Below are 25,733 nucleotides of genomic sequence, written 5' to 3' on the forward strand. Positions count from 1 at the left end.
TGTGTTGTGTGTAAATGCAAACATTTATGATACTTTTGTGTAACATGTATAAAAAAGGCAAAATCATCATGTCTATCTCCATTATGTAGACATGTAGGTTATATGTATATGTGTTATACATACATGTGTCTTCAATATATGTCCATATATGTTCATATATTATTTTTCTGTGTGGATATAATCTCAATATAAACTAACCTTATTGCTCATACACTATAATTCCCACTATCATACATCAAAAAGATACTTTACAGGAAATATAATATTTCCTCCAGGAATAAATGGGGACCTGCGTCATTAATAATGTAAACTAGTCTCAGTAGTGTTGTATTTCACCTGTGACAAAAGAACAAAGACACATTTGGCTTTACTCCCATTTAGTCTTCCACTTCTGCATCATCTATTACGCAACTAAAATGCTGAGTAGTGTAAACCGTTTAAAGTTTACACTCTAAAGGTTTAAAGTCCTGCTGTTAGTCAAGTCAGACTCTTAAAAAGGAGAAATATTGTTTCTCTTTGTTCTCAGGCAGTTCAGTTTAAAGTATTGTGCTTCCATAAGCTTTGAAACAACCAGAACTTTATATCAAATGTGGAGTTGTAAGCCGATTTTCACCAGCAGTTTCTATTTATGGTTTTACATCTGAATATATTTGATTTCATAGTAGCACAATCAATATTAATGTGATCTTTGTGTCCCCAATCCATGCACCTCAGTGCACTGTGCAGCATTTTTGCAATCCCAGTACCTGTATTGTACTTAGTGAAATCATTGAGAACCATACTATGTGACACATACATATGCAGAGAGACTCTTACTTTGACATGTAAATAATATTTTTTTTAAAGATTAGGGAGCAGGATTGTACCTTCAAAAAAGGTGCACAAATAAGCAGTCAGGCAAGAAATATTGTTTATTAAAACAGTGCATCGCTATATGACAAAATGTACAAAACAGCAATAATTTTACTCAAGTGGTTGTTTGCTGTAGTGATTTTGTTAAGTGAGAAAAAGAGCTGAACAAAATTATCCACACAGACATCAGTGAAGGCAACACTGTAAACATCAAACAAGGCTCAATGTAATCGTAATGGTGTGTCACCAACAACTGATTTAAAAAAAACAAGAAAAACAACTATTGTGTTTATGTCAAGTTGGAAATCACAGCACAAACTTGCGTCTATGAAGTGTTGACAGTGTAAGTGCACAGTACTGAGATATCCTGACATAGTCTCATTGACCCTACACCTTTAATGAAATAGCATCAGAGTAAATAAGTACTAAAATTAGAGTGAATCATACATTTGTTTAAACTTGGCTCAGTGCAGAAAAGGAAGAAAGAGAAAAATACAATCAAGTGCGATTACAGTAGATACTGTAAATCAGGCTTGTCACCTCTTTGGGCAGCTTAATTTTCACAGTACCTCTTTCAATCAGCCCAGTAATGAGCTAGAAGTTAATGAATCAAATATGTATTAAAAATATGGTTTGAAGAGAAAAAAGGCATACCATAAGAGTTTTCTTTACACAAGATTTGGCTCATATACATTATTATAAAACTCAAAGAATGTTCATCTGATGTTTGCACTTCAATGTGCAACATTGCAGCCATTCCTGCAGTTTACACATAAAAGATTTATCATGATTACAAAAAAAGGACAAACTTTTAAATTTGAGTTATTGACTCTACAATTTTAATTTCAAAAAAATAAAAATCCCAAAAAGATATCTAAAACATGACCGAATCTATAAGGCGCTTGTGCAAAAAATTAAAATATGTGCAAAAATGTTAATAGGGAAAATTGTTGTTTTAAATAATATTGATTCATTTCCCCTGAATAAAACAAAAATATAAGTATCTACAATAGTTCATTTGAAGAGACATGAGGCTCATCAGAATATAGGAAGGCACACATGGAAACTTTTCTGAAATCCGATGCCGCCATTGAAGAAAAGACTGAAAAAGAAGCCAGCCAAGTGAGCTGACAGCAGCACCCGACAGAAATCTAAACCCACTGCTCCGTGTGCAGCTGACTGATGTAACTTTGTCCTCCCAGCAGTCAGTCCGCAGCTTTAAAAACATCCGGGCACCTGATTCTCCAACAAAAGCTTTGGGACGTGTAACCCCTAGCAACACGTGGCATGACAGGAGTCTGGGGACATCTACATGGCAACGTCACTGGATACCAGAGGTTTCCTCAGAGGCAGCTCACTACTCCAGTTTGTTTGTTTTTTTCACAAGGGAAGAGGCACATTGTCGCCAGGTGTGGGAGCGTCACTGCGGCGCTGCCGTTTGATTGGCCAAAGCAAAGTTCTGCTGCAGCATCATCAGAGAGCTGCGGAGCTGTGAGGAAAAGAAGAAAACTCACTCAGCAACTACAACATCTCATTTCTCATTTGAAAGAATCTCAAGATGGGTTTTTAAAAAAGTATTACAAGACAGCTACGCATTTATATGATGAACTCAAAACAGCTGTATGTCTCTGCTTTAAGTTCTGTACTCTTTCAGCTTTTTTTAAACTAATTCAAAATACACTACAAATCTCTTCCAGCTTTTAATGTTTACAGATAAACATCATTCATTCCTAAGTCAGTGTGCAGATGTTTTAAATAAATTTCATATTGTTCTCAAAAAAATCATGTTCTGAGCACAAATATAATACATAATAGTCTAGTTCCTCACTCTTTAAGTGCTCTGTTTAAAAATCCTCCCTACTTGTATTGAAGCTCACACTGATCTACAACTACAAAGCACTTTAAAAATGAATTCATCAGTAACTCTTGGTCATTTTAAATCCACTATCTCAAACCTTTTAACCTCTGTTTGTACCTTTTTTAATTGATTTTGTTGTTACTCTATTTATCAATTGTGTGTCTATTTTATTTTATTGATTCTTCTTTCTTGCTCGATGTCAGATAAATAAGGGCTTTGCCCTCAATGATTTTCGAGTTTAAATAAATAAAATAAATAAATAAATATAATAATAATAATAATAATAATAATAATAACAACAACAACAACGACTTTGCAGTGTGTGCATTCTCAAAAATCCTGACTGACCCTAAAAAAGACTCAGCAGTTTGCCCAGATTGCAGTCAGAAAAAAACAATATTTGAGATGTAATTGTAACAACTACTCAGAGGCTTAATCATGAGGTAAAAGCATCAAACCAATAAAAGGTAATGTGTGCCAAAAAGTCCACGGTGAACGTCACTATTTTGCACAAAGCAGTGCACAATATCTACAATCATGGCCAAACTGGTGCTACAATCAGACTTGAAGTCTGTCATGCATTGTGTCCTACCTGTTCTAAAAGACTGATGGAGTCCTGCAGTACAGTTTTTAGCAGTTGCGCCTCCTCTCTGGTCCTAAAGCCTGGTCCCTGCCTGGGACCATATTCAGGCATCACGCTGTCAAACAGATGGAAATTATTCTCATGTGCAAAATATGACTTTGATGTTTGCTGCATAAAAAGGCAGCAGAAGACACAGAAAAAGAGGCAGAAACAAAGTTATGGAAATGTGAGTGGAGGGGCACTGATGCAAGATGTCACTTACATAACTGCATTTACTGAGGCAGTTTCAACATTATGAGTCATTAAAACAAGAGCTCTCTTGTATGTGGGCTGCTTAAACGTTACAGACAAAGAGGTGGTGGAAGACTGAGCCCTTCCCGCTCTCCACCCACACCACGACTTCTGCTTTCTGAGTGATCATGGCAACTGCTGATATAGTTGCTGTCTGTGACAGATGATTACAAAAAAAAAGGGAAATGCAAAGAAATATGAATGCTGAAGAGCAGCAGCTGCAGAGAGTTATCTGACCTGGCCTCACTCCTCTCCCTCAGACGATGCTTTGTGCTCAGATACATGCGGTGGGCGACGTCCTCCATGGCCCACAACTTGAAAAACAGGCCCAGATTCATCATTGTCAGAATCAGCAAACTGAGGAGAGACAGAAAGTTTTGAGTTTTAAGTTTTGAAAAGAGTTAAAACCAGAAAACACTTAACTTTCTTTTCAATCAATACAGTTTCAAAATACATGCAGGACCTGCAACTAATATGCACAGGTACGCATTACAAACCACATTGTTTCACATGTGTTTCCAGGTTGTTAACTTACATCAAACTCATCCCAGCCACGACTGCAGTCATGTTCCATCTGTACGGGCCGTTAATCTCTGTGGGGCCTGAAATACAAAAGCAAATGGTCAGTTTGAGTAGAAGACAGATCAATAAACAACACATGGCTGTTTAAAATCATGCAGGCTGTTAAAAAACTAAACCTGGCTGGCTTGCAGTCTGTACAAAAATGTCTCGTACTCATTAGCAACATTTTTCTGCTTTAAAAGATATTTCCAACCAGTGGCATGCAACACTTTGCAACAGCCAGAGATATAAATGTGGCTATTTTTTGATGTGTCATGGGTGTAACCTAATAAGTCTGTAACATGGTGTCTTCCTCCACCGATGATCTCAACATTTTTCAACATTAACAGTAGCAGCAGTTTCCACCGTAAATCTTCACTTTCAATGCCTCTTCTATGCTTTGCATTTGTTACAGTTGCCAACATGGCAGCGAGAAATTCTCTGAGTAACTGGATGTTTAATGCACCAGCCTCCATTTGAAAACATTCATACGTTTTGGAAGTGATTAATGCCTCCCTTTGGCTTTACTGACTACATAAAACTAACAGAATGATTTACATTTGAACAACATGTACAGTATATTTGCATTGATTAGGAACTAATGTGTGCAGCAGAGCAAGCTTAGATCATCACTTATAATGTCATGTACCAATGTTGCCGTCTCTGTGCTGTTCAGGGTCTTGTCCGTACTGCTTGTTGGGCTTCATGTGCTCTGGCAGCGTACGGCTGTAAGTCCGCCTCCTCCTCCGCAGCCCACTAATCTTCCCCGAGTCTCCCCCTCCTTGATTCATCTCTGCTTCCTCCTCCAGCAGTTCCGCTTCTGCATCATAATGTCACAAGTGCCCACACAAAGGGGCATGCATTAAATGTATTTAGACACAGTCTGCTTAATGGCTGAATACAAAAAGAAACTTCTTTGAAAATGTACATAATTAAATGAAGTTTTCCTGCAACAGCTCTGCACTTAAAATGGCTGATAAAGCCATACAGCCCATTATATTTCCCTTCTCCTTCCTTGAAAAAGCTGCTGTAATATGATTCACTGTTGCAGAGGGCGATGTGTGTTGGAGGAAACCGTTCATATCAGATCAGAGATAAAATAAACCACTGGCTGTGGAAAGAAGACAGGGAAGTGCTCTTGTCTGCCTCCACAGGGTGAGAATGAGGCTTTCTACTCACCCAGCTGTCTGAAATAATCTTCAATGCCGCTCCAGGAGTTTTTGGTGATAAAGGATTTGACCAGACCCCATGGCTGCTTCCTGTACTTCACTTCAGTATAGACCCTAGCAGCATAGTAGATGTTTTAAATGGCAGTCACATAAAAAAAATACAAAAGATAAGTTGATATAAAAATGCCATAAGTTGAAATATCAGCTCACCTTAGTCGACACTTCCGCTTCGAGATACTTATGATGTAGTATCGATTTTGAGTGTAAAAGTAATCGTGATAAGGAACGTCGTGAGTGTACACCTCAGAGTCCACCAGGTAATACTGACCATCCCTGGATTCTTTGTACAACGTCTGAAAGATAAATGGGAGTAAAAAAAAATAATCAGCAAGCCATAATTCACACAAAAACATTTGTATTCATCCGTTCTAGTGTGCACACACCATTCACACTGATGTAAACACACCTGGTTCTCTGTAGCGGTGGAGAATTTGCCAATCAAAGGGTTGCTGATGGTTATTGTGTAGTTCAGACTCCTCTTCGTGTTTCCTGAGTCGTCTTTTTGCCAAGCAGTAAAGCTGGCGTCTGATAACACATAAGGACAACGATGAATATCACACGTGAATGCTTGTGTGAGCTGGAGGATACATTAAGTTTTGGGAACGACTGAGAGCAAAGCAGAATCCAGGGACTTACTTGTTATCTTTCTGACGTTCATGAACCTGCGGGTGAAATCGGACTCGGTGAAGAGCAACTCGAACATTTTGTTGGCGCTGATGTGGAAGACTTTGTTTAGATAAAGGCGGCCCTGTACCTGGGACAGACTCACTCGGTCTTCCACTGATGGAGCCGAGAGAGAGAGAGAGCAAAAAAAATGTAATCACACAAAAATAAATTAAAAAAACAAAACCAAACTCCAGCACCTGGGTTATATCCTCTCACCATCCTCAGTGCTCTCCGAACCGCTCTCCTCAGACACGCCGTTCTCGTTGGCGTTGAGGTCGAGAGAAAGCAAGGAGCGCTTCGACACCCGTTCTGGAGCGAGGCGGTCCAGCGAGGGAGCAGGACTGCGCTGTTGAGACAGGGTGTTGCGAGAGTCATCCTGGTGAGAAAAAAAAAAAAAAAAAAAGGTATATAAAATGATTTAAGATCACACAACATCACAACAACACTAAATTTAATACCGCGTTGGTGGAGTTCTGTGAGCCGAGAGGGGAGGGCAAATCCTCCCTTTGAGGCGTGGAGGCCTCTAGGGGTGCCTGCTCCATGCCAGGGAGGCGAAGGGAAGGGGACCGCTCTAGCCGGCCCAGGCCGTCATCACCACCAGGCTTCACGGTCAGGCTGCAGACAGACAAACGGTATCAAATTAGATTTACATGCATGATAATAGTGTGCAAGGCTGGGTGTGCAGGTAGGAGTGTGCATACCTGGTCTGCATGCTTGTTTCTGCTGCTACCTGTAAGCTCTCCATCTCTTCATGGCTCAGGCCCAGTTCATTCCCATAATGCTGTTTAACCATCTGCCACAACTCCAAGCTGCTCAGAGGCTGAAAGTGAAAAAAAAAAAAAAAACAACACACCAGCAGGTGAGTCATGAAGTTATGACACACCTGTTGAAATCTCGTCCTGTTGCCCAATATGGACTCCTCTGATTTGGCAAAGAGAGGCCATAATGTGAACATAAAACAAAACAAAAAAAATGGCAGTAGAGCTGCAACAATTAGTCGATTAATTGATTAGTTGATCAGAAAACTAATCACCAATTATTGTGATAATTAATTAATTGTTTTGGGTCATTTCGTAAGGAAAAAAAATACTGATTCTGAATGATTCTCTCATTTTGAGCTTCTTAAACGTGAATATTTTCTGGTTTCTTTAGTCCGCTGTGACAGTAAGCTAAATATCTTTGGGTTTTGGACTGTTGGTCAGGACAAAACAAGACATTTTAGGTTGCACCTGGGCTTGAGGCAACAGTGACTTTTTTTTTTTTTTACCATTTCCTGACATTTTATAGACCAAATGAAGACTAACCTGCTCTAGACGGTTGGTTATTTTAGCTGCCTCTGAATTTGAAGCAGCTGCAGGTAACCTAGAAACATGTAGCCTTAACACAGTATAGTTTACAGTCTCATCTGTATGGGTGACCAGCACATACTGCAAACCTTATTATCTCTCTGTAACGCTTAGATACTCATCTTACATTTTTGTGTTAACCCTTGGCTGCCTTGAGAAGTCACCAAAACAAAGAATATCTGTAAAAAATAAAATAAAATTAGACCTTGAGAACAATAATGAACACCTGCGGTTACAGGTGTTCGGAGGAAATATCCAGGACAATCAGTCTTTTACTGAAACTAAATTACAGACATTAGATATGTTGTTCCAAGTGGAACGGTGTCTTATTATTTTAGGCCTGTTTATTCCGACGCGTAAATAATGTTTCACCATATGGCGCCGCTTTCCGGTGTTGTAACTCGTTTAAAATAAAGCTTAAAACCGAGAGAAAGTTTAAAATCCGTTTCCATAGGCTTTACTTACTCGTCAGTGTACATTTTCCCCGCAGCAGTGAGCTTCTCCAGGCGGTCAGACAGTGATCTGTAACCTGGACGCACAGCGCACTTCACACTCAGGAAGTCCTGAATTTGAGCGAGTTGACGCGCCGCCCAGATTCACACCGAGATAAAAGGTAAATAAAAGCTGGTTCCACCTGTCGTAAAGTCTGGCTCACCGACAGACGTTCAGAGAAGAGCTCCTATGTTTTGATTTCGGTCCCGTAAACAGTTTCAACCTCGACACAATCAGAGAGTCAAGTGCTCCCGTTCAGACGCAGGTCGTCAACGAAAATAAGCCCTTGCAACCACACCTGGAGAGGTCAATGAACTTTTTGACGCTGATGTTTCTATACAGGTGTTTGTGCTTCAGATCCCAGCAGACCAACACCCCCTATGGGCAGGCTGCCATAGCACCTGTCTACAGGAACAGTCGAGTGAAGGAAGTTATACAGATTATACAGTCATAACTTTCACTAGTTAATCATAGTCATTGTTTACAGAAAGATTCAGAATAACTGTTTTTTCTTCTTCAAAGCTTATAATGTTTACATATAGCCTTCTTTATGCATTTATTTCCCTATCATAATCTATTACTTATTAGCCTATAATGAATTGTCTATTTGCTCTTAAAGTGCAAACACTCTCCAAATAATTGGTTGCTTAATCAAGTGCTTTCACCTCCAGGGTGGAAGAAGTATTCAGATCCTTTACTCATGTAAAATGGGGATACTACAATATAAAATATGTAATTACAAGTAAAAGTCCTGCACTCAAAATCTTACATACATAAAAAGGTATAAAAGTCGGTGTTGGATTATTATTATTTACAAGATTATCATTATTACTGATGTGTTAAGTGGTAATTTAATACTGTAGCTGGTCGAGGTGAAGCTTACTTACTACAACTATTTGGTGTTAAAAGGTTCCCTGTTGAGTTTTTGGCCTCTAGTCGCGCTATGAGCACACAGTGACACGATACACAGTCCTATCAATCTTGTCACACTATTTCACTGATTTACATGTGGCTGTAATGCCACAAAACGCAGCATAATAGTGTTTAGAAGACAACTCCACAGGCTACCTTTCATATATAACAATGCATCATATTTGAGGGGCAGCTCACATGTGAGCTGTAAATAAAATCATAATCTGCAAAGTATAGCAATAACTAAAGCTTTCAAATATATGCATTTCCCACTGAAATGAAATGAAGAAGTATTAAGTAGCATAAAGAGCCAAGTAAAGTGCATCAAAGTTTTATTTTTATTTATAAGTTCACCTGCTTTCAGTTCCTGTTCTTCAGCTATTTTCAGTGTCCTCATACTGACTGACAATTCAACTGCCAACAGAAACTTCAAACGCTCTAGGCTCTCCAACTTCAACTCAATAAACAACATCTCTCATGCAAAAAATTGACTTTTTAAGACATTTTTACTTGTTTACAGTAAAATTTGCACATTGTAATTGTCATCATAAACAATAAGCAACAATTATGCAAATAAAAAAAGTAGCTAAGATGAGCTGCTGGGTTTATCTTAAACTATATCCCTGACATTCAGTACATGTAGGTAAATTATCCCTACATAATAAACACAGTACTTCAGTAGGTGGAACAATAAACAACCCTGCTGCTGTGTACAGATCTTTACCCTACATGCAATAGCAGCACAGCACTGATAACCTCAAAAGGAGACAGTCTGTGGCCGGGGCAGTATGATTTGTACTCTGGACCGATGAGATAAGTGATGCCAAATGGGATAAAGTCACAGACTTGCTCGTTCTCTGGGAGGATTTTGTCACAACAGTCAAGGTTTTGGACAACAGCAAAGTCTGTGTTGTCTTTGAATCAGATCACAAGATTAGTGCTGCGAGGAATGTGATGTAAAATGACAGTGAGGCTTGTAGACAGATGAATCTGAGCGGAGCAGGGCCCTTACCTTGTCCAAGAGTGTGTTTTGCCACATGCGGAAAACACTCTGATAGCTCTTCTCTCTCGCTGAGAAGGAAGTGAAGAACAACTGTGGGCAAAGACATAAAGTTATCGATCATCTGTTTATCAAGGGCGAAACTTGTTGTGAATGGCTTTTCTCCTCCGATGGTGATCACACAATAAACTGCACCTTCTCTGCGCTCGTGCAGATCTGGATGGCGTTGGGAATCAACCGAGCCGTTTTTTCTCTGGTCATAGTCGTGATATCTTTAAGAGTCAGCGTAATCTATAAAAAAATTAAAAAAGGTGGAAGGTTACAGTGGTTAGTACATGCATGCTTATCAAGAAAAAAAAATCCACCCTTAGATACGACACACTGTTAGATACAACAAATCCTCCTACGCTCTGGAGTTATTTTGTGATGACATATCATTATCACTTTTAGCAACTCCCAGAGAAGAGGTGTGAACTGAGGCTCGAAACACAACCACGGTCGACTGAGGCTGCTGCAATGTGGTAATTAGTGCAGCTTCCTGGTTGTTTTTCCCCTTTTGTATGTCGGATGTCTTTCTCTGCAATTGTTGCACATGATTGCAAACTGTTACATCAAGATGTTTTTGCTGTTTGCTTTTGAGGGACTGACACAAACAACGTGTATATTCTGGATAGGTGAAAACATTTATGCTTCTATATCATTTATCAGCATCACCTCAACCTCATTTTGGCCAATTTGTGGCAATTGCAAAAAATACATATATATCTTTCAGCAAAAATGGGCTCAGAAATGCAAGTTTTTTTTACTATGAATTGTTTTAACCTTGTGTTTTAGGGTGGATTTTTCCTTTAAAGTGCTGCACAATCTGTAGTAGACCAATATATTTTTTCTCCTACAATTCAAGGGAGTGAATTTTGTCTTTCCTTTGCTAAATTTTAGTAGTTAACCCGTCTCTTAAGGATGAAAAAAACAGTATTGAAATTCATATATGTGGTAAAAGAGGAAGAATTCATATGATCAGATATCAGATACAGTAATGAAATCTTTGCACTATATTTCTGTATTTTGTTTCTTTGTCCACACAGTCCCTTTCATGTGTTGTCAGTGTGCTCCTTCCCTCTGTCCTCCTCCGCTGTCTAATTACCTTCGTACCCCAAAATACATTGCTGTAGAAACAGAGCCAGTTCTCGGAGAGGTAGAGGCGTCCCTGAAGGAGGATGTCTCGCTGGAGGGCACATGGGTAGTCTGAGGAAAAAATACATGAAGTAAATCATCCACAGACATGAAAGTGCCTGAGGTCTTCTTAGACACACTATTTATAAAACAGGTGGCTGTAGTAAGATATTGTGACAGCTGTAATGAGATTACCCTCTCTCAGTTTACCGTAGGTATCAGAAAACTTGAACAAGATCCATCATTACAAACTGACATTGTGTAATTGAATCCTGTTTATTTTAAATTCTAGTAAAGATCTTTTGGTTTCAGATAAATGCCACCTGTGTCATGCTGAGTTACAGCGTGTTGGGTATAAAATGAAACACATTTGACGCAACAGTGCAGCTTTTAACACGTGGAGGCTTGGATTTCCTTTCATTATTTTTCATTTACTTTAGTAAGTGTGCTATACTTCAGCTTCAACAAAAACACTGAAACAAAACAAGACACATAATATAAATGTGATCTTGTCACGCAGTGTTGCTGCTCACGTAATTGGAAATTCCTCCCTGACCACAAAAGCATCAATCTGTCTATTAAGTGATGTTTCTCTTTGCATATTTAGTTATTTCCCTATAGCTGATGACTTTATATAATGTTTTGCAAAGTTTCTAACTAGAGTTAAACAAGCAGATCTAAATGCTGATTAAGAAGTTATTTTCATGCTGACAAGCACAAAATTCAGAATAACAAATGGAATATTTGGATGTTTATGCCATAAAAATGTGAAATTAAAAATACTGAATATCAGCATCTTAAATAATAAAAATAATATCTTGATTAAGAGGCGACACTGTCATGTGACACAGCTTTGTAACTCACCCACTATGAGTCTCTCTGACTCCGGCAGTTCTTTGAACAACTTCTTAAACTCGTCACACTTCTGTTTGTAGGTAGGCAAAGGGCCTTGAGGTGCGACAAGAGACGGTCCCTGAGGATCACAGCTCTGATGGTTGAGATGAGAATATTATTTATAAAGCGAGACATTAGTGAAGTATTTGTCTACTCAGTACTCATACACTGTATGATTAAAAAAAAGTATGTAGACAAAAGTTTGACTGGAGGTTAAAAGAGACAGACAGATGGAAACGGCTGCAGTGGGATTAAGCAGATGGTAAACAGCATTATTAGCCTTTTGGGTTTTGCATCAGAGGCAACAGTAATCCCACTTGCATGAGATGAAACATGGTGTGAATCTGAACCACTAGAGGGCAGCCATTTTCCAAAGTTATATTAAAACTACTCGATTGGAGTGAATTAGTCCTTAATGTCAAAATGTCAGCAGAATCTTTCTATTGATTTTTATGAAGTCTTGAATTTTTATTACCTCCTCATTATCAGAGTTCCACATGACATCCGCCAAAGATGCTGACTCATCCGTAATGTCATCACTGCCCACACCTGACCGGTTGGATACCTGGTCCATCTGCTCTGCTGCACTGCTTAGATTTAAAAAAAAAGATGTGATCATTTCAACTCTTTATTCCAGCTTCCACAAAACTTTGACATGTTCACCTCAATATCCAATCTCTGCAGTGGCGCCATGAGGAGAAACTGAAGGAGAAAACATTTGTGGGTCTTTTTTTTAAAGTTTAAATTCAAGGATTTACTCTGAAACTCGGTGGCGAATGTCATCAAACAGGGCTATCCAGCAGCCCCACAGGAGAAGTCATTATCACTGCAATAAAACTGGTTCGACTGGGAGTGCTGCATTTAAGTGTAGTCATGTCAATGAACAACACCCTTAATCCGACAATCTTTTTAGAACAGAAACTGTGTCGTAAAAAGAAGGTTAAAATAATTTTGCACAGAATTCAAGTGGCTACCATACTCCTTTTCTCTTTCTGTGCGGTGTCAGATTGTGTTGACTGATAGAAACTATGAGTCGACACGGATATCAAGTCAAACAAAACCAAGACGATAAAAGGTTCCTATCAGATCTGTTGTCAAACGTGTGCGTAAATACTTTTACGCACGGCGCCAAAAGCGCACAGGTTGCTCCACATGCGGGCCATCTATGGAAAAAAACCGTCGCTGTCAGTCACCTACCTGACACGGAGTGGACCCAGGGTTCCCTCCTTCACGACCAAGTTGAAGAGCAATAATAAAACTCAGTTTGGTGGCGCAGCACTGAAGTATTCAAACAGCTCCGTTCATGAGTTAAGTGTGTCTCTCATCCAGCCGGGAGGAAAATACCTTAAGGGAGTTGTCACCTCATTGCTCTTCACATAACTAGTTAAGATTTCCGAAATGACCTCTCCCTTCCTTTATTTACGACTCAACTCCTCCTGAGGACAAGTTGACTCTAATTATAACCACGTGTTTGCATTCCAAGTACTCAGGTGTGCATTTAGATACAGCAGCGTGATGTTTTCATTATTAAATCAGTTGTTTTTTCTACACATGAAAGTATAATTAGTGACACTTGGCTTCATCACTACTTTAAGTAATTGTAAGCACAAAAAATAAGCTTTGACCTTTTTAAAACTAGTAATTAAAGTGGTTAAATTACTTCTGTGAAAAAAGCATCCTACTGGCAGAGTGCTGGAAGTATGAGTGATATGCAGAGAGACCAGTTCAGCCACATTGGCATTCACCTTAAAAACAATGAGGTCAAACAGGCAGACACACTTTATTATTTTTTTCCCCCACATTTGAATTCTTTGGGAGTAACATGATGAAAGTATTTGACAGTATTTGGCTGATCGCCGGACTCTTACACATTCACACAGCAAAGTACACAACACTGCACAGCATGAAAACACAACCATAAAAACAAAAAGAAAGAGCAACAAAGCCTTCACGTTGAAATGCTGGCAATAAATAGACTGATCTTATTAAATTTATATTCAATACTCTTCTGTACAGATGGTCTTTGAATTACAATACATCAATCCTCTTCGGGAAGAGCGACACAGCTACAGACAGAAATGTAAACAGAGAAAGGAAGAAACGGGGGCGAAGAGATCCCTCTTTCATACGCACATTAACACACACACACACACACACACACACACACACATACACACAATCAATGACCATGCAGAGGATCCAGAGTCGGCCTTTATGAGGCAACAAATAATAATGAATACAGTACATCTTTCTCTTTTCCCTCCACATGAAATTGCACTCACACAGTCACTCACAAAAGGAGCACAGGGGAGCAACACAGATTTCGGGGGAATACGAGGAGGTGGAATGTGATTCTGCAGTGGAGGGGTCAGAGATGAAAACTGGAAAGGTGTGAGAGGCATGGAGCCTATTCCTCCAACGTGCGGAAGGCGTTCTGCATGTCCTCCAACAGCTGCGCGTAGTCAGCCTTGATCTTAGCCTCGCCGTCCTTCACCGGGTCCTGTGCCGACACAAAAATACAATGTGAGTAGAAAACAAGAGGTCTGAACAGACTCAGTGCAGGATCTGTAGCGCCTGAGTTAACACCGATGATGGGTGGACTTCAATGCATTAGGTATCGTTCAAGCACTGTGGGGAATATAGTCATTTACTGAAACGTATACACAATTAATTCTCCACTTCTCTAGTGTGATTGTCTCAACATTAAATGCACAGAATTGTTTTCATTTTTTAAGATAAATATCCAAATTCTCTGGTTCCAGCTTCCCAAATGTGAATATGTTCTGGTTTCTTTAGTCTTTGTTGATAGTAAACTGAACATCTTTTGGTTGTGAACTGCTGGTCGGGACTAAAGAAGATATTTGAGGACGTCACCTTGGACTTCGGGGAACAGCGATCACCTTTTTATACCATAATCTGACATTTTATAGACCAAACAACTAAGACATTAATCGAAAAAATAGGTTCACTTCATCAGATGTCTAGACAGACTTACTGCACAAACAATACTAATATATATATATATATATATATATATATATATATATATATATATATATATATATATATATATATATATATATATATATATATATATATATATATATATATATATATATATATATATATATACATATATCAATGAGACAAAAGTCAATGAAAACCAAAATCACTGATTTAGCAAATATTTTTTAATAATTTTGTTTGTCATGTGATGAATGCTTCAAATAAAGCTGAATTTTCCCTATTTTAGGTTGTTCGTTTCAATCATGAGATAAATCTTAAGAGTTTGTTCGATATTTCACGAGACTAAGTCTAAAAGTCTAAAAATCTTTTAGACTAAGTTTAAAAATCAGACGTGTTAGACAAAAACAACAATGTTTGAGTAATATAAGACTTCTAACCCATTTTTAAACATTTATGTCTTCAGTAGGCTGAAAAGTATTAAGATGGACAAATACATTGCTGGTTTCAGTCTTTTCATGAACTTTGTTGATATTAACAAAAATATAGAATATTGTGACCCTTGTCATTAAAAATCTACTTGACAACAACTTTATTAAAACATAAAGAAGAGGAGATACATAACCTGCATACACAAAAAACCACACACATACCTTGAATTTCATGGAGCTGATCCTGTAGAGGATTTCTCCCATGTGCTCCCTGATCATGGCCCAGGTGATCTTGTTGTCGCTCTGAGCTGTGGTCTCCACCGCGTGCCGTGCCATGTCGTAGAAAGCGATCATGTTGGAGAGAATGCCCACTGTCTTATAGAATGGACAGAACCTGCACAGATAAAAAAAAAAAAAATCAGATACAAGTTATCACTGATCAGATTTTTTACATTTTTGAGCCATTAAACCTCTCAGAAATAATCAGATTCATGATTCAGACATTTGTTTTTCCAAAATGTCCAACTTGAGGTGTGTGTGTAGTTGAATGTCACCTGTCATAAGGAGTGTAGCCGTTCTGCTGCAGGAAGTCGTCTTTGATCAGTTTGGCCACTTCCAGGGTGATCTTGTCTGTTTCTGCCAGCGATGCCTGTTAAGAGCGATAATCAGGTCAGACGCTGTGTTCCAATATTACAGAAGTGACAAAACATCAATCAAGTGTTTGAACAAGCTGATATAGAATATGACATTTTTTATTCAATGTGTTTCTAACTTTGAAACGACTCAAAAAAGGAAAAAAAAAAAAGAAAATCAGATCAGACTTCATCTAAAGATCAAACCAGTGCTGCCAGCTTTATGCTGAGTCACCTTTCCGACGAGCTGCACGATCTCAGCCAGGTCCTCCTCCTCCTGCAGGATCTCCTTGGACTTGGTGCGCAGCGGCACAAACTCAGCGAAATGCTTGTCATAATATTCATCAAGGGCACGAGTGTATTTGCTGTAGCTGATGAGCCAGTTCACTGAGGGGAAGTGTTTCCTCTGAGCCAGTTTCTTATCCAGACCCCAGAACACCTGAGAGAAGATTTAAAAGGACTTATAATAAAATCAAGAACTGAGCGGCTTTGATCAAACAGGACGATACATGATACACTTGATTAGGAAGATGATTGGATATGACTTACCTGAACAATACCAAGTGTGGCTGAAGTAACGGGGTCAGAGAAGTCACCACCAGGAGGTGATACGCTGAAGAAACCGAACACATTTTAACATTTTATTTAAACCTGAAGTATTTTCAGTTACAGTCCATAAAAGATGTGCGGTGTAAGGTCTCCCTCTAGTGAAAGAAAGCTGTACTCACGCTCCTACAATACTGACGCTGCCCTCTCTCTCAGGGTTACCAAGACACTTCACCCTTCCAGCACGCTCATAGAAGGAGGCGAGACGGGCGCCCAAGTAGGCAGGATAACCGCTGTCTGTTAACACACACACACACACACACACACACACACACACAGACAGAGGAAATATGTTTTTATATACAGTTGACTTATATTCTACTTTTTACCAAGCAATGATTGAACACTGCACCATCATGCTGGCTTTCTCTTTCAAAGCAAAGAGATACTGGCTCCACCTTGAGGGGAATTTAAGCATTTAAAAAACAGACTTCAGCATCAGTGGACCTGACTATTTGATAAAGGTGTCATTTTAACCTCGGATCCTTTTAACGTCAAGTTTATTTTAATGTAACTTCAACCTGGTTGGAAGAGCTGATTGTGTAAATGTGTATGGTGAGTCCTTTTAACATTTGATCAGGAGGGCTGACTGGTAGCGATTCAGTTTTCACTAGTGGAAATGAAATTTCAACATGTCACAATGTCATTTTAACTAGTTATTGTTGACATGTTACAAATATATTTTCACGTGCAGAAATGACATTTCAACTAGTCAAAACTGATTTAAAGATATCTTTAATTTAATTATAGATATCAGTGATTCACTTTTCACTAGTAAGAATAATGTTTACCGATATCTACAATTGAATGTCCATATGTTGAAAAAAGGATTGTGACTTCATGTAATTTCAAATATCAACAACTGCAATTCCAATATGTCCGAAACGTCAACAAAACATTTCGGATATGTCGCCCGGTCAGTGGTCAAACTAAAAGGTTTAAGTTAGAAGAAAATCAGCTACAAACCATCACAAAACATTAGAATAGTAGTGAATTATTACCACCTTTTTGGTTATTGTACTAAAAAGGTTTGAGAGGTTTGTCCTTTGCTTTTCTGTTTTGTGAAATTCACAGATTCACTCCTTTTTCCTTTCATAAAGTAAGTAAACTGATCACTAAAAAAAAAAGATCTGTTTTATATAGATAATAATTTTCTCATTTCTTGTTTGTTTCCTGCTGCTCATGTTGTCAGGGGAGGAAATGGTTTGTGTTTGTGTTTTATTACAGAGTGCCAGACATACAGAATTACTGAAGCTTGAATCTCCATTTAGCTCTTCTTATAATCTCCAGGAGACTCCAAACTTACCAGCAGGCATCTCAGCCAGACGGCCAGAAATCTCCCTGAGAGCCTCGGCCCAACGGGAGGTGGAGTCGGCCATCATGCTCACATTGTATCCCATGTCTCTGAAGTACTCAGACAGCGTGATTCCTGCCAATACAAACCTAGTTAGTATGCACTACTCATGTGGAGTTAATCTACAAACAATCACAAAAAGAGAGTGAAAAAGTAATCTATTAAGTAAAGCTGGTGATTGATTTTAATCTTCATGTAAACGATCTGTGATCAGATCAATGATGTGATTACACAGATAGTTTCTTTTAACATGTGTATGTGATCAAAGAGTATTTCAGACACCTGTGTAGATGGAGGCTTCTCTGGCAGCTACAGGCATGTTGGAGGTGTTGGCCACCAGCGCTGTTCTCTTCATGATGCTCTCCGTCTTTCCATCCACCTCCATGGTCAGCTGTTGGCCAGAAAACACTGTCAGTCACCTTGAACACCAATCAAAATCACTCTAGTCGGGATATCCTGTGATCGCAATAGGCTCGTTTCAAATGGGCAGGTTAGATTTCTGTGTGACTTGATCCTGACTGTGATGTCACGAGATCAAGGCGGCTGCTTTCAGAGATAAAAACGTGTCAGCGGCCTCAGTGCATCATGAGACATGCCAACATCTGCTCATAAAAGAGCTCATTGGCTCAGACGTTTCACCGATAATGACATTTTGTAGAACCTTAATTTACTGTTAAATTGTAATGAGTTATTTTGTACTATGAAGGTTTACTCTGTTAAAAGGGGACATATGCTTTTTCTGATCATTTATATACAGTTATAATGTTGGATATTTATGTTAAACATGGTCAATGTTTCAAAACTTGAGGTGAACTTATGTAAAAATGCCGCCTTCAAGTCAAAAGGCGATCAGCCTGCTCTGAGCGCCTCATTTACAAAGTTACCTCTACTTCCCCATCAAAATGACATCTGATTGTTCATAGTCCTTGTTGCCAGGGTTGTTGCTAAGGTTGTTCCACAGGTTGTTCCACAGGTTTTTCATGTTGTCCACTCACATATTTCGGTTAAGATTTCAGCTCGAACACGTACACACGTATTTGAGTAGTTTATATTTTGAGTAAAGAACAAGAAAAAGAAGTAAAATCCTACTACTACTATTTGTTTATTTATCAGCAGACTGCTAGGAGCTGGCCAATCAGAACAGAGGGGGCTCATAGGGAGGGGGACTTAAAGACACAGGAGCTAAAACGGCCTGTTTCAAACAGAGGCTGAACTCATGGGGGCTGTATAAAGGACCAGTATAAGATAAATAAGGAGTTTTTTGAACTGTAAATCATGCAAAGACATTTTAGTAGAGCCCCAGAATATAAATATAGACCTGGAAATGTGCATCATACATCCCCTATAAATGAATAAATGCTATGTGGTTCAAGATGAGTAAAGTCAGCCCAAATATTCCAGATACAATAACAGAACAGTAGCTCTACTTAATTATTGTGAAGCAACACAAAACCTCTGGTAACAGGCGGGACGTCAAATGAGGATTCACAACATTTGATTATAACGGACAGATCAATGAAGGAAACTTGTGTCTTGTATTAGTAACTCTTTCTTTTCTTCTGCTCGTGTATGTCATGAGGATTTGAATACATAAGATTTTTCTGTAAAATAATGTAACAAATATGAGGGACTAAATGCTGTCATGCTTATCACAACATATACTATACATTCGACATTTTAAAACCCTATCAACTATCACAGAACATCAGCTGAACACTAATTATTTGTGACTGAGTCAAAAAGATTAAACTAATAAATAACATTTTATTTATCTTGGATCTGCTAAATGTTCATGACTTCTTGTACAAACTAAAACCCGAAATTCACCTGAAAATGAGCCTAACATCACGACTATCTATCGCTACCCACCTCAGGGAAGTCTCGCAGTACTTCTGACATCTCGTTACCACGCTCTCCACAGCCTACGTAGATGATGACGTCACTGTTGGAGTACTTGGACAGGGACTGGGAGATGACAGTCTTACCACAGCCAAAAGCTCCTGGGATGGCTGTGGTTCCTCCCTGCACACACCTTCAGAGGAAGGAAAGAGCGAGAGAAAATGTACAGGAAAATAAATTAAGGAGGAAGATCAATTAGCGCTAGAACATTTTAAAATGTCTCGAGTGAAAAAGGTTAAAAGGAAGATTAGAGACTAACGGGAAAAGGGCGTCCAGCACTCTCTGTCCGGTCAGCAGCGGGTGATTGGCGGGCAGCTTCTCTGTGACGGGCCGCACTTGTCTGACGGGCCACACTTGCACCATGGTGAACTTCTCCTTCACGCCCTCAAACTCCAGCTCCATCACTACATCCTGACGCACACACGAACACACACACACACACACCATCAACACAAAGCTACATCTAACAGTCTGTTCTAAAACACAGCCGGATGTAGTTCGGACTCACGGTGATGCTGTAGTTTCCGGGAGGAGCCACGTAGGTGACGGTGCCTCTGTTTTTGGGAGGCAGCATGATCTTGTGTTTGATGAGAGAGTTCTCATGCACCATGCCGTAGATGTCTCCTCCTGTGATGTGGCTGCCGACCTAACAGTGGCGAAAAAAAAAAAAAACCAAGAGACATAAATATCATCAAACATGCTAAGAGGAGGTTTGGACGTCGGAACACACACATACCCGCAGGCTCTTGCTGGGAGTGAATTCCCACGTGAGGTCTCGGTTGAGGGCGCCGATGTTTACTCCTCTTGGGATGTAGATGCTTTGTGTGATGTCGTTGATATCCTTCAGGGGTCGCTGGATACCATCAAAGATGGATCCCATGATTCCTGGGCCCAGCTCCACAGAGAGAGGTTTCCCCGTTCGCAGCACAGGATCTCCGACAGACACACCGGCTGTGTTCGAGCTCAGGAAAACCCAACAAATGTTTATGAAGTTTTGCACAAGATGAACACACAGTACTGTATATAAAGAAAGGTTTACAGTAGGTGCAGGAGAACGTATACTATTGTAATACAATGCACTAGAATGAGATTAGTGTAAGAAAAAGAGATGCACTTGAGTGTTCTTGAAAACTGCTTTATCGCTTCACACATACAGTTGGCTTAAAGGAAAGTAAACCTAATAGCAGCCATAAAGAGGACAGACACAGCTGAACAGAAAGGATACACGTCTCCTCGTAGACCTGGATGGTGGCCATGTCTCCCTCCAACCTGATAATTTCTCCCACCAGCTCACTGTGGCCGACACGAACCAGTTCATACATGGCTGCTCCCGCCATGGCCGTAGCCGTCACCACTAGAAAACAATCCAGGTCAACAATCAGTCAGAAGAGCAGCAGGTGAAAAAGCCTGTTTTCTTTTTTTTTTTTAATCTCCGTTCTCAAATATTGTTGTTACAGATTTATGTGTTTCTTCCCTAAAACCTACAGGTCCATCGCCACAAAAATAGGAAACAACAACGAATGAGATATGCATGCACAGGCAGTGTAGCAGCAATCCTGTCTTTGTTTTGACTACTGTAAAATCTTTAAACATGTAACTACATGAGCTTTTCTTTCTCAGCGATTTCTCGTATTTAGTTCCTTTTCATTTGTCACAAACTTTCTCTTTTGTTATAAATGCAAAGTGCTGGGAGAATGTAAAAAGATGATTTTGTCTTTATGTAAGTGTGTGGTGGCAACCTGGTCCGGAGACTCCATGAACGTATCCAAACTCGCTCTCTCTCTCCTCATCTCTGACCTTGGGCAGCTTGGACATGTCCATCTTCACAGGATTATTCTTCTGACTGGAAGAAGAGGAGAGGAACAAAGTGAAGGAGACACTAAGAAACAGAAAACTAAAGGGAAGTTCATCAGAGGAGTACAGAAGACGCCTCCATCTCTGCTGCAGCGGTCACTATTAACAAAATAACTTAATTATTGAGGATTTTATTAGCAGTCATAAAGCAGCTGCCAGTACAAGTGCTTTGATTACTGGTGTTACAGTTCATTTCATCCAAAACCACACAGAGCTGATGTGGAAATAAATAGGGTTTGTTTTTATATGCAGTAAGATCAGGAAAGTGAGGGGAAAGATGACAAGTGATTATGGCTGCAACTAACAAATAATCTGTTGATTATATTTTCAGGTAACTGTAGTCTATGAAATGTCAAAAAAATGGTGAAGATTCTTCCCAGAGCCCAAGGCGAGGTCTTGAAAAACCCCAAATACACTAAATTACAATTATATGAAAAACAAAAACAGCAAATCATAAGAAAAAATGTTTGATATTTTCACTCAATAAATGACTTCAATGATTAATCAGTTCTCAAAACAGTTGTCTACTAATTTTCTATCAATTAACTAATCAGCACTACATGCGACTGAGCCTGCGGGATAATTTCAAACTCAGTATATTCATGCAGGATGATCAGTGGAAAAATGGAGAAGCACAATGCATCACTGAGACCGACTGTACAATGACACATTTTGTTGATTGTTTTTTTCCTTCTGAGTAAAAAAGCAGTTCATTGCCTGTAACAGTCCAGTAATAATTAGCACAGAATCAATTAATTTTCTTACTGACAGACGTTTTTGTAAGAAGCATCTGGTGTACATATTTGCCCAGCATTGTGCTTGTACATCAGTTGTGGCACCTCCTGTTGTAACCATGGAGACCTCGAGGAAAATACAGCATCATCACGGCTCACGACTCAGGGTGGTCTGAGTCGTAGCCTGAACTAGGCAACCCCCCCCCCTCCAACCCCCTCCTCTGCTGCAGGTCCAGTAGCACTGTGCAGTTAGTATGACGCATCAGGCTAACATTAGAGGGGAATCCCACTCAGCAGCATGTTCCTCTGTTTCCCCTTCACACATACACATGTATGTAAACACGGCATGAGCGTCACAACTGTCTCCAATGGGTGTATACTTTGATTTCAACTCCAATCTTTTAAGTTTTTTCAATTTTTTTTTAACTCTAAATTCTTATTATTCATATTTTCATGCATCTGCTAAACACACAGCTAGATGCAGGAGTGACACAAACACAAGCTGTCATCAGTCGTGACATGAGCCCATCCCCACAGAGAAACGAGTGCAGACGCTGTGCACACATTTAAGAGCAGCTTCATCTGCAGTATACTGTATGTATCAGCCACAGATCACACACACCCATCCAGTCCTGTTAATTTAATGTGTTATCCCTTTGTGCTTATTCTCTGTCTAACACACAGGCATCCTTGCCCTTTCCCTGTCCTTCCCACTGATGTTGAGATCTTCCTGTTTACGCCACGCTGCTTATATCCCATCTGTGCAGGAATAAAGCAGCTCCGCCAAGGGGCGAATACAAGAACTGCCAGAACGACACCTCAAAAGGTTTCACTGTTCATCTGGAAAATCATTTCTTTAAATTATTTTTTAAAAAAGGACCAAAAACATACAAAATTTCTTTAGTTTCAATTTGTTTGTGTGTTTTATCTCAAAGACAAGCAGCACATTTACATTCACAGGTAGGCCTGAGCAGCTCAAGTATCAACCTGATATTTTTAAAGACCCTCAAAAGAGCAGTATACAGAGGGAAGATAAGGTTTATTGATCTGATGATTCATTCATTCAAGATCACTCAGACAACTTTCAGCCTGCTTGATTAATGCTAATTCTACAAATCAAACTAAAATGACATTTTTAAAAAAAGGCCCTTTCTCCATTTGTCAGAGGCTTCTTTACAGTGAGTTAAAGGTAAATAATCCTGTCATTGACGTTTCTTGTTAAATAATACGTTTCAGATAAAATAGTTCTGACAAAAAAAATAACAGACATGACACTTGATCATATGATCCTGGCACATGACTGGCCGGGGTTTTATGAGGCTCTTTAAGGAAGTGGAAAACTAGCATGGTGCAAAACTGGGAAGTACAAATTATGACTGTGTGTGGAAACACTGGAGACTACAATCCTCCACAGAAAATGGGCATGGGGGCATACTAAATATAATTTCCCCTCTACATTATCCTATTACTGACCTTAGCTGTTATGCTGGCTAAACACTGTGATGGATAGTTGAAGGACAGTAAGGAAAAGTCTTCTATCGTCAGCAAATTCAAAGTGGAAGAAGGACCGCATATTAACAAAGCAGAGACAATACTGCACCTGAACATATCTAGTAATCTAGAGCTGAATATGCGCTTTTTCTCTGTTAATATTTGAGCTAAAGGATGGCAGTGGGGTTGACAACACTGAGAAAAAGCATGTTGTCTGATCAGAAAATAGCCTGCTCACTCAGAAATGTAACATGTAAGTGAGATGACCAGGCAAAACATCCTGATACACTGATGTTAATTGAAAACTCCTTGAAGACAGCTAGTTGATAGCTGTAACAGTCGGCTACTTTATATCATTTCTTCTATTTTTTACACACAAACCAATGCCAAAATGAGAGATTTAGTGACTTGGTAGCTTATAAACATGGTACATTTTGTTTAGGGGCTGCGATTGTGTGCTATTACCATTAAACTGATGTCAATGCAGTATATTTTGTTTCACAGCTCTCCACGAAACTGCACCTTAGCTAGCTACATTAACTCAGCAAAGAGAGTCTAAAATACAGCCAATAAATCATAAATAAGCCTGCCTGTAATCCTCACTTTTATTTAACAGTAAGAATAACGTTAGCTAGCTCCGTTTGTTATTCGGTATCATGAAAATGAGAGCAAAGACTGGTGTCTCGGCCTGGCAGAAAACTGCTGGCTCTAACATTTTGGTGCAACGGCTGAGCTAAATTATTTCCCCCGTTGAAGCTAAGGTTAGTTTATAATGTCGCTATTGCAAAGTACAGTTAAACAAGAATATAATACGTACCGTCTGGTTGTGAAGTGGTGGTTTACTGTCTTGCCTCGAGAGAGAAACGACGAGCGCTGCGATGCGTGACAGCAGACTGCAGATCAGCTGACTTCAGTCATTCGCTGCTCGGCTGGTTTTTACTGCTGGGCCGCTGCAACTGCCGCCATTTTGGATCCGCCTCAACCGGAACACCGCAAAGATTTTCAAGTGATGGAGATCGATCACTCTAGAGGACAGTTGGTCTGCAGCAAGCAGGCGCTCTCCAAGATGTCTTACTGGAGATGTGTATGTTGTATTTGAGGCCCTATGTAGTTCAAGTGGTTTAGATTTTAATGTTATAGACAGGAAAGTAACATTTACTCAACTACTGTATTTAAGTATAATTTTGAGGCACTTCTTTGAGGTATTTCCATTTTATGGTACTTTATACTTTTACTTACTGTACATTTTCTACATTTATTTTGCAGTAAAAGCATTTTTTCTGATAAAAAAAGCTATTTTAGATAAATAAATATTCGTATTGTTTACATACTGCATATGAAAATATATATAATCATAGTTTTCCATTCAACATATACAGTATAATGATAAAATGTGATGTAATTATTGATCAAACTATCCAATAGTATGTAAAGTAGTTAAAATTAGCTCAATCTCAACCAAATACGAAATTAAAAATGCTGCTTACATAATAATAATCAAGTTATTATAAAACAATATATAATGTAATACTCTCTGGGGGCAATTTTCTGCCTAAAGTAGCCTACTTTTACTTTTAATATGTTGTCTAAATTTTACAAAAAAAATAATAATACCATTGTACACTGTTTACTGATACTATACTTTTAACATTTTGAATGCAGGACTTTTACTTGTAGGCTACTGGATTATTTTTATATGGTTGTATTGTTAATTTTACTTAGGTAACACCTCTCAATATTCTTCCACAACTGGTGGCAGCTATGAAATACAGCCAGACTGCACCTAGAGATGTGTTAGGCATTTGAAATGAATACTATACTATGCTGAAATATCAGCAGGTATTTGTGATTATGAATAATGGTGTTGTGGGTCCCCCACACAGTATTATTACTGTATACGTCCAGAGTCAG

The 25,733-nt window shown here is 39.1% G+C and overlaps 2 protein-coding genes across 3 annotated transcripts; both read right to left on the reverse strand.

Moving 5' to 3' along the window:
- Nucleotides 1-893: 893 nt before the first annotated feature.
- gramd1c (GRAM domain containing 1c) lies at nucleotides 894-13,298 on the reverse strand. 2 transcript variants are annotated; one of them, XM_067577682.1, is made up of 18 exons: nucleotides 13,055-13,298; nucleotides 12,333-12,444; nucleotides 11,828-11,951; nucleotides 10,935-11,035; nucleotides 9,986-10,081; nucleotides 9,803-9,883; nucleotides 6,742-6,860; nucleotides 6,499-6,655; nucleotides 6,257-6,416; nucleotides 6,011-6,154; nucleotides 5,781-5,899; nucleotides 5,525-5,667; nucleotides 5,325-5,428; nucleotides 4,795-4,965; nucleotides 4,120-4,186; nucleotides 3,822-3,941; nucleotides 3,303-3,408; nucleotides 894-2,341 (listed from the first exon to the last, which is right to left on the reverse strand). In XM_067577682.1, exons 2-18 carry the CDS (start codon nucleotides 12,429-12,431, stop codon nucleotides 2,273-2,275), a joined length of 1,980 nt encoding a protein of 659 aa, XP_067433783.1. In that variant the 5' UTR covers nucleotides 12,432-12,444; nucleotides 13,055-13,298; the 3' UTR covers nucleotides 894-2,272. The 2 variants fall into 2 exon arrangements, with proteins under 2 accessions (XP_067433783.1, XP_067433784.1); XM_067577683.1 differs by having other exon boundaries at nucleotides 12,333-12,447.
- A 320-nt stretch (nucleotides 13,299-13,618) lies between these two features.
- atp6v1ab (ATPase H+ transporting V1 subunit Ab) lies at nucleotides 13,619-24,798 on the reverse strand. Its single transcript, XM_067577684.1, has 15 exons — nucleotides 24,640-24,798; nucleotides 21,483-21,586; nucleotides 20,969-21,097; nucleotides 20,480-20,694; nucleotides 20,252-20,389; nucleotides 20,003-20,154; nucleotides 19,714-19,876; nucleotides 18,127-18,235; nucleotides 17,797-17,919; nucleotides 16,613-16,727; nucleotides 16,434-16,497; nucleotides 16,120-16,323; nucleotides 15,807-15,901; nucleotides 15,475-15,646; nucleotides 13,619-14,357 (listed from the first exon to the last, which is right to left on the reverse strand). The coding sequence occupies exons 2-15, from the start codon at nucleotides 21,562-21,564 to the stop codon at nucleotides 14,265-14,267; spliced, it is 1,854 nt and encodes a 617-aa protein (XP_067433785.1). The 5' UTR covers nucleotides 21,565-21,586; nucleotides 24,640-24,798; the 3' UTR covers nucleotides 13,619-14,264.
- Between the last annotated feature and the right edge of the window lie 935 nt (nucleotides 24,799-25,733).

The sequence above is a fragment of the Thunnus thynnus genome, chromosome 21 (assembly GCF_963924715.1).
Source record: "Thunnus thynnus chromosome 21, fThuThy2.1, whole genome shotgun sequence".
NCBI classification, from domain to species: domain Eukaryota; kingdom Metazoa; phylum Chordata; class Actinopteri; order Scombriformes; family Scombridae; genus Thunnus; species Thunnus thynnus.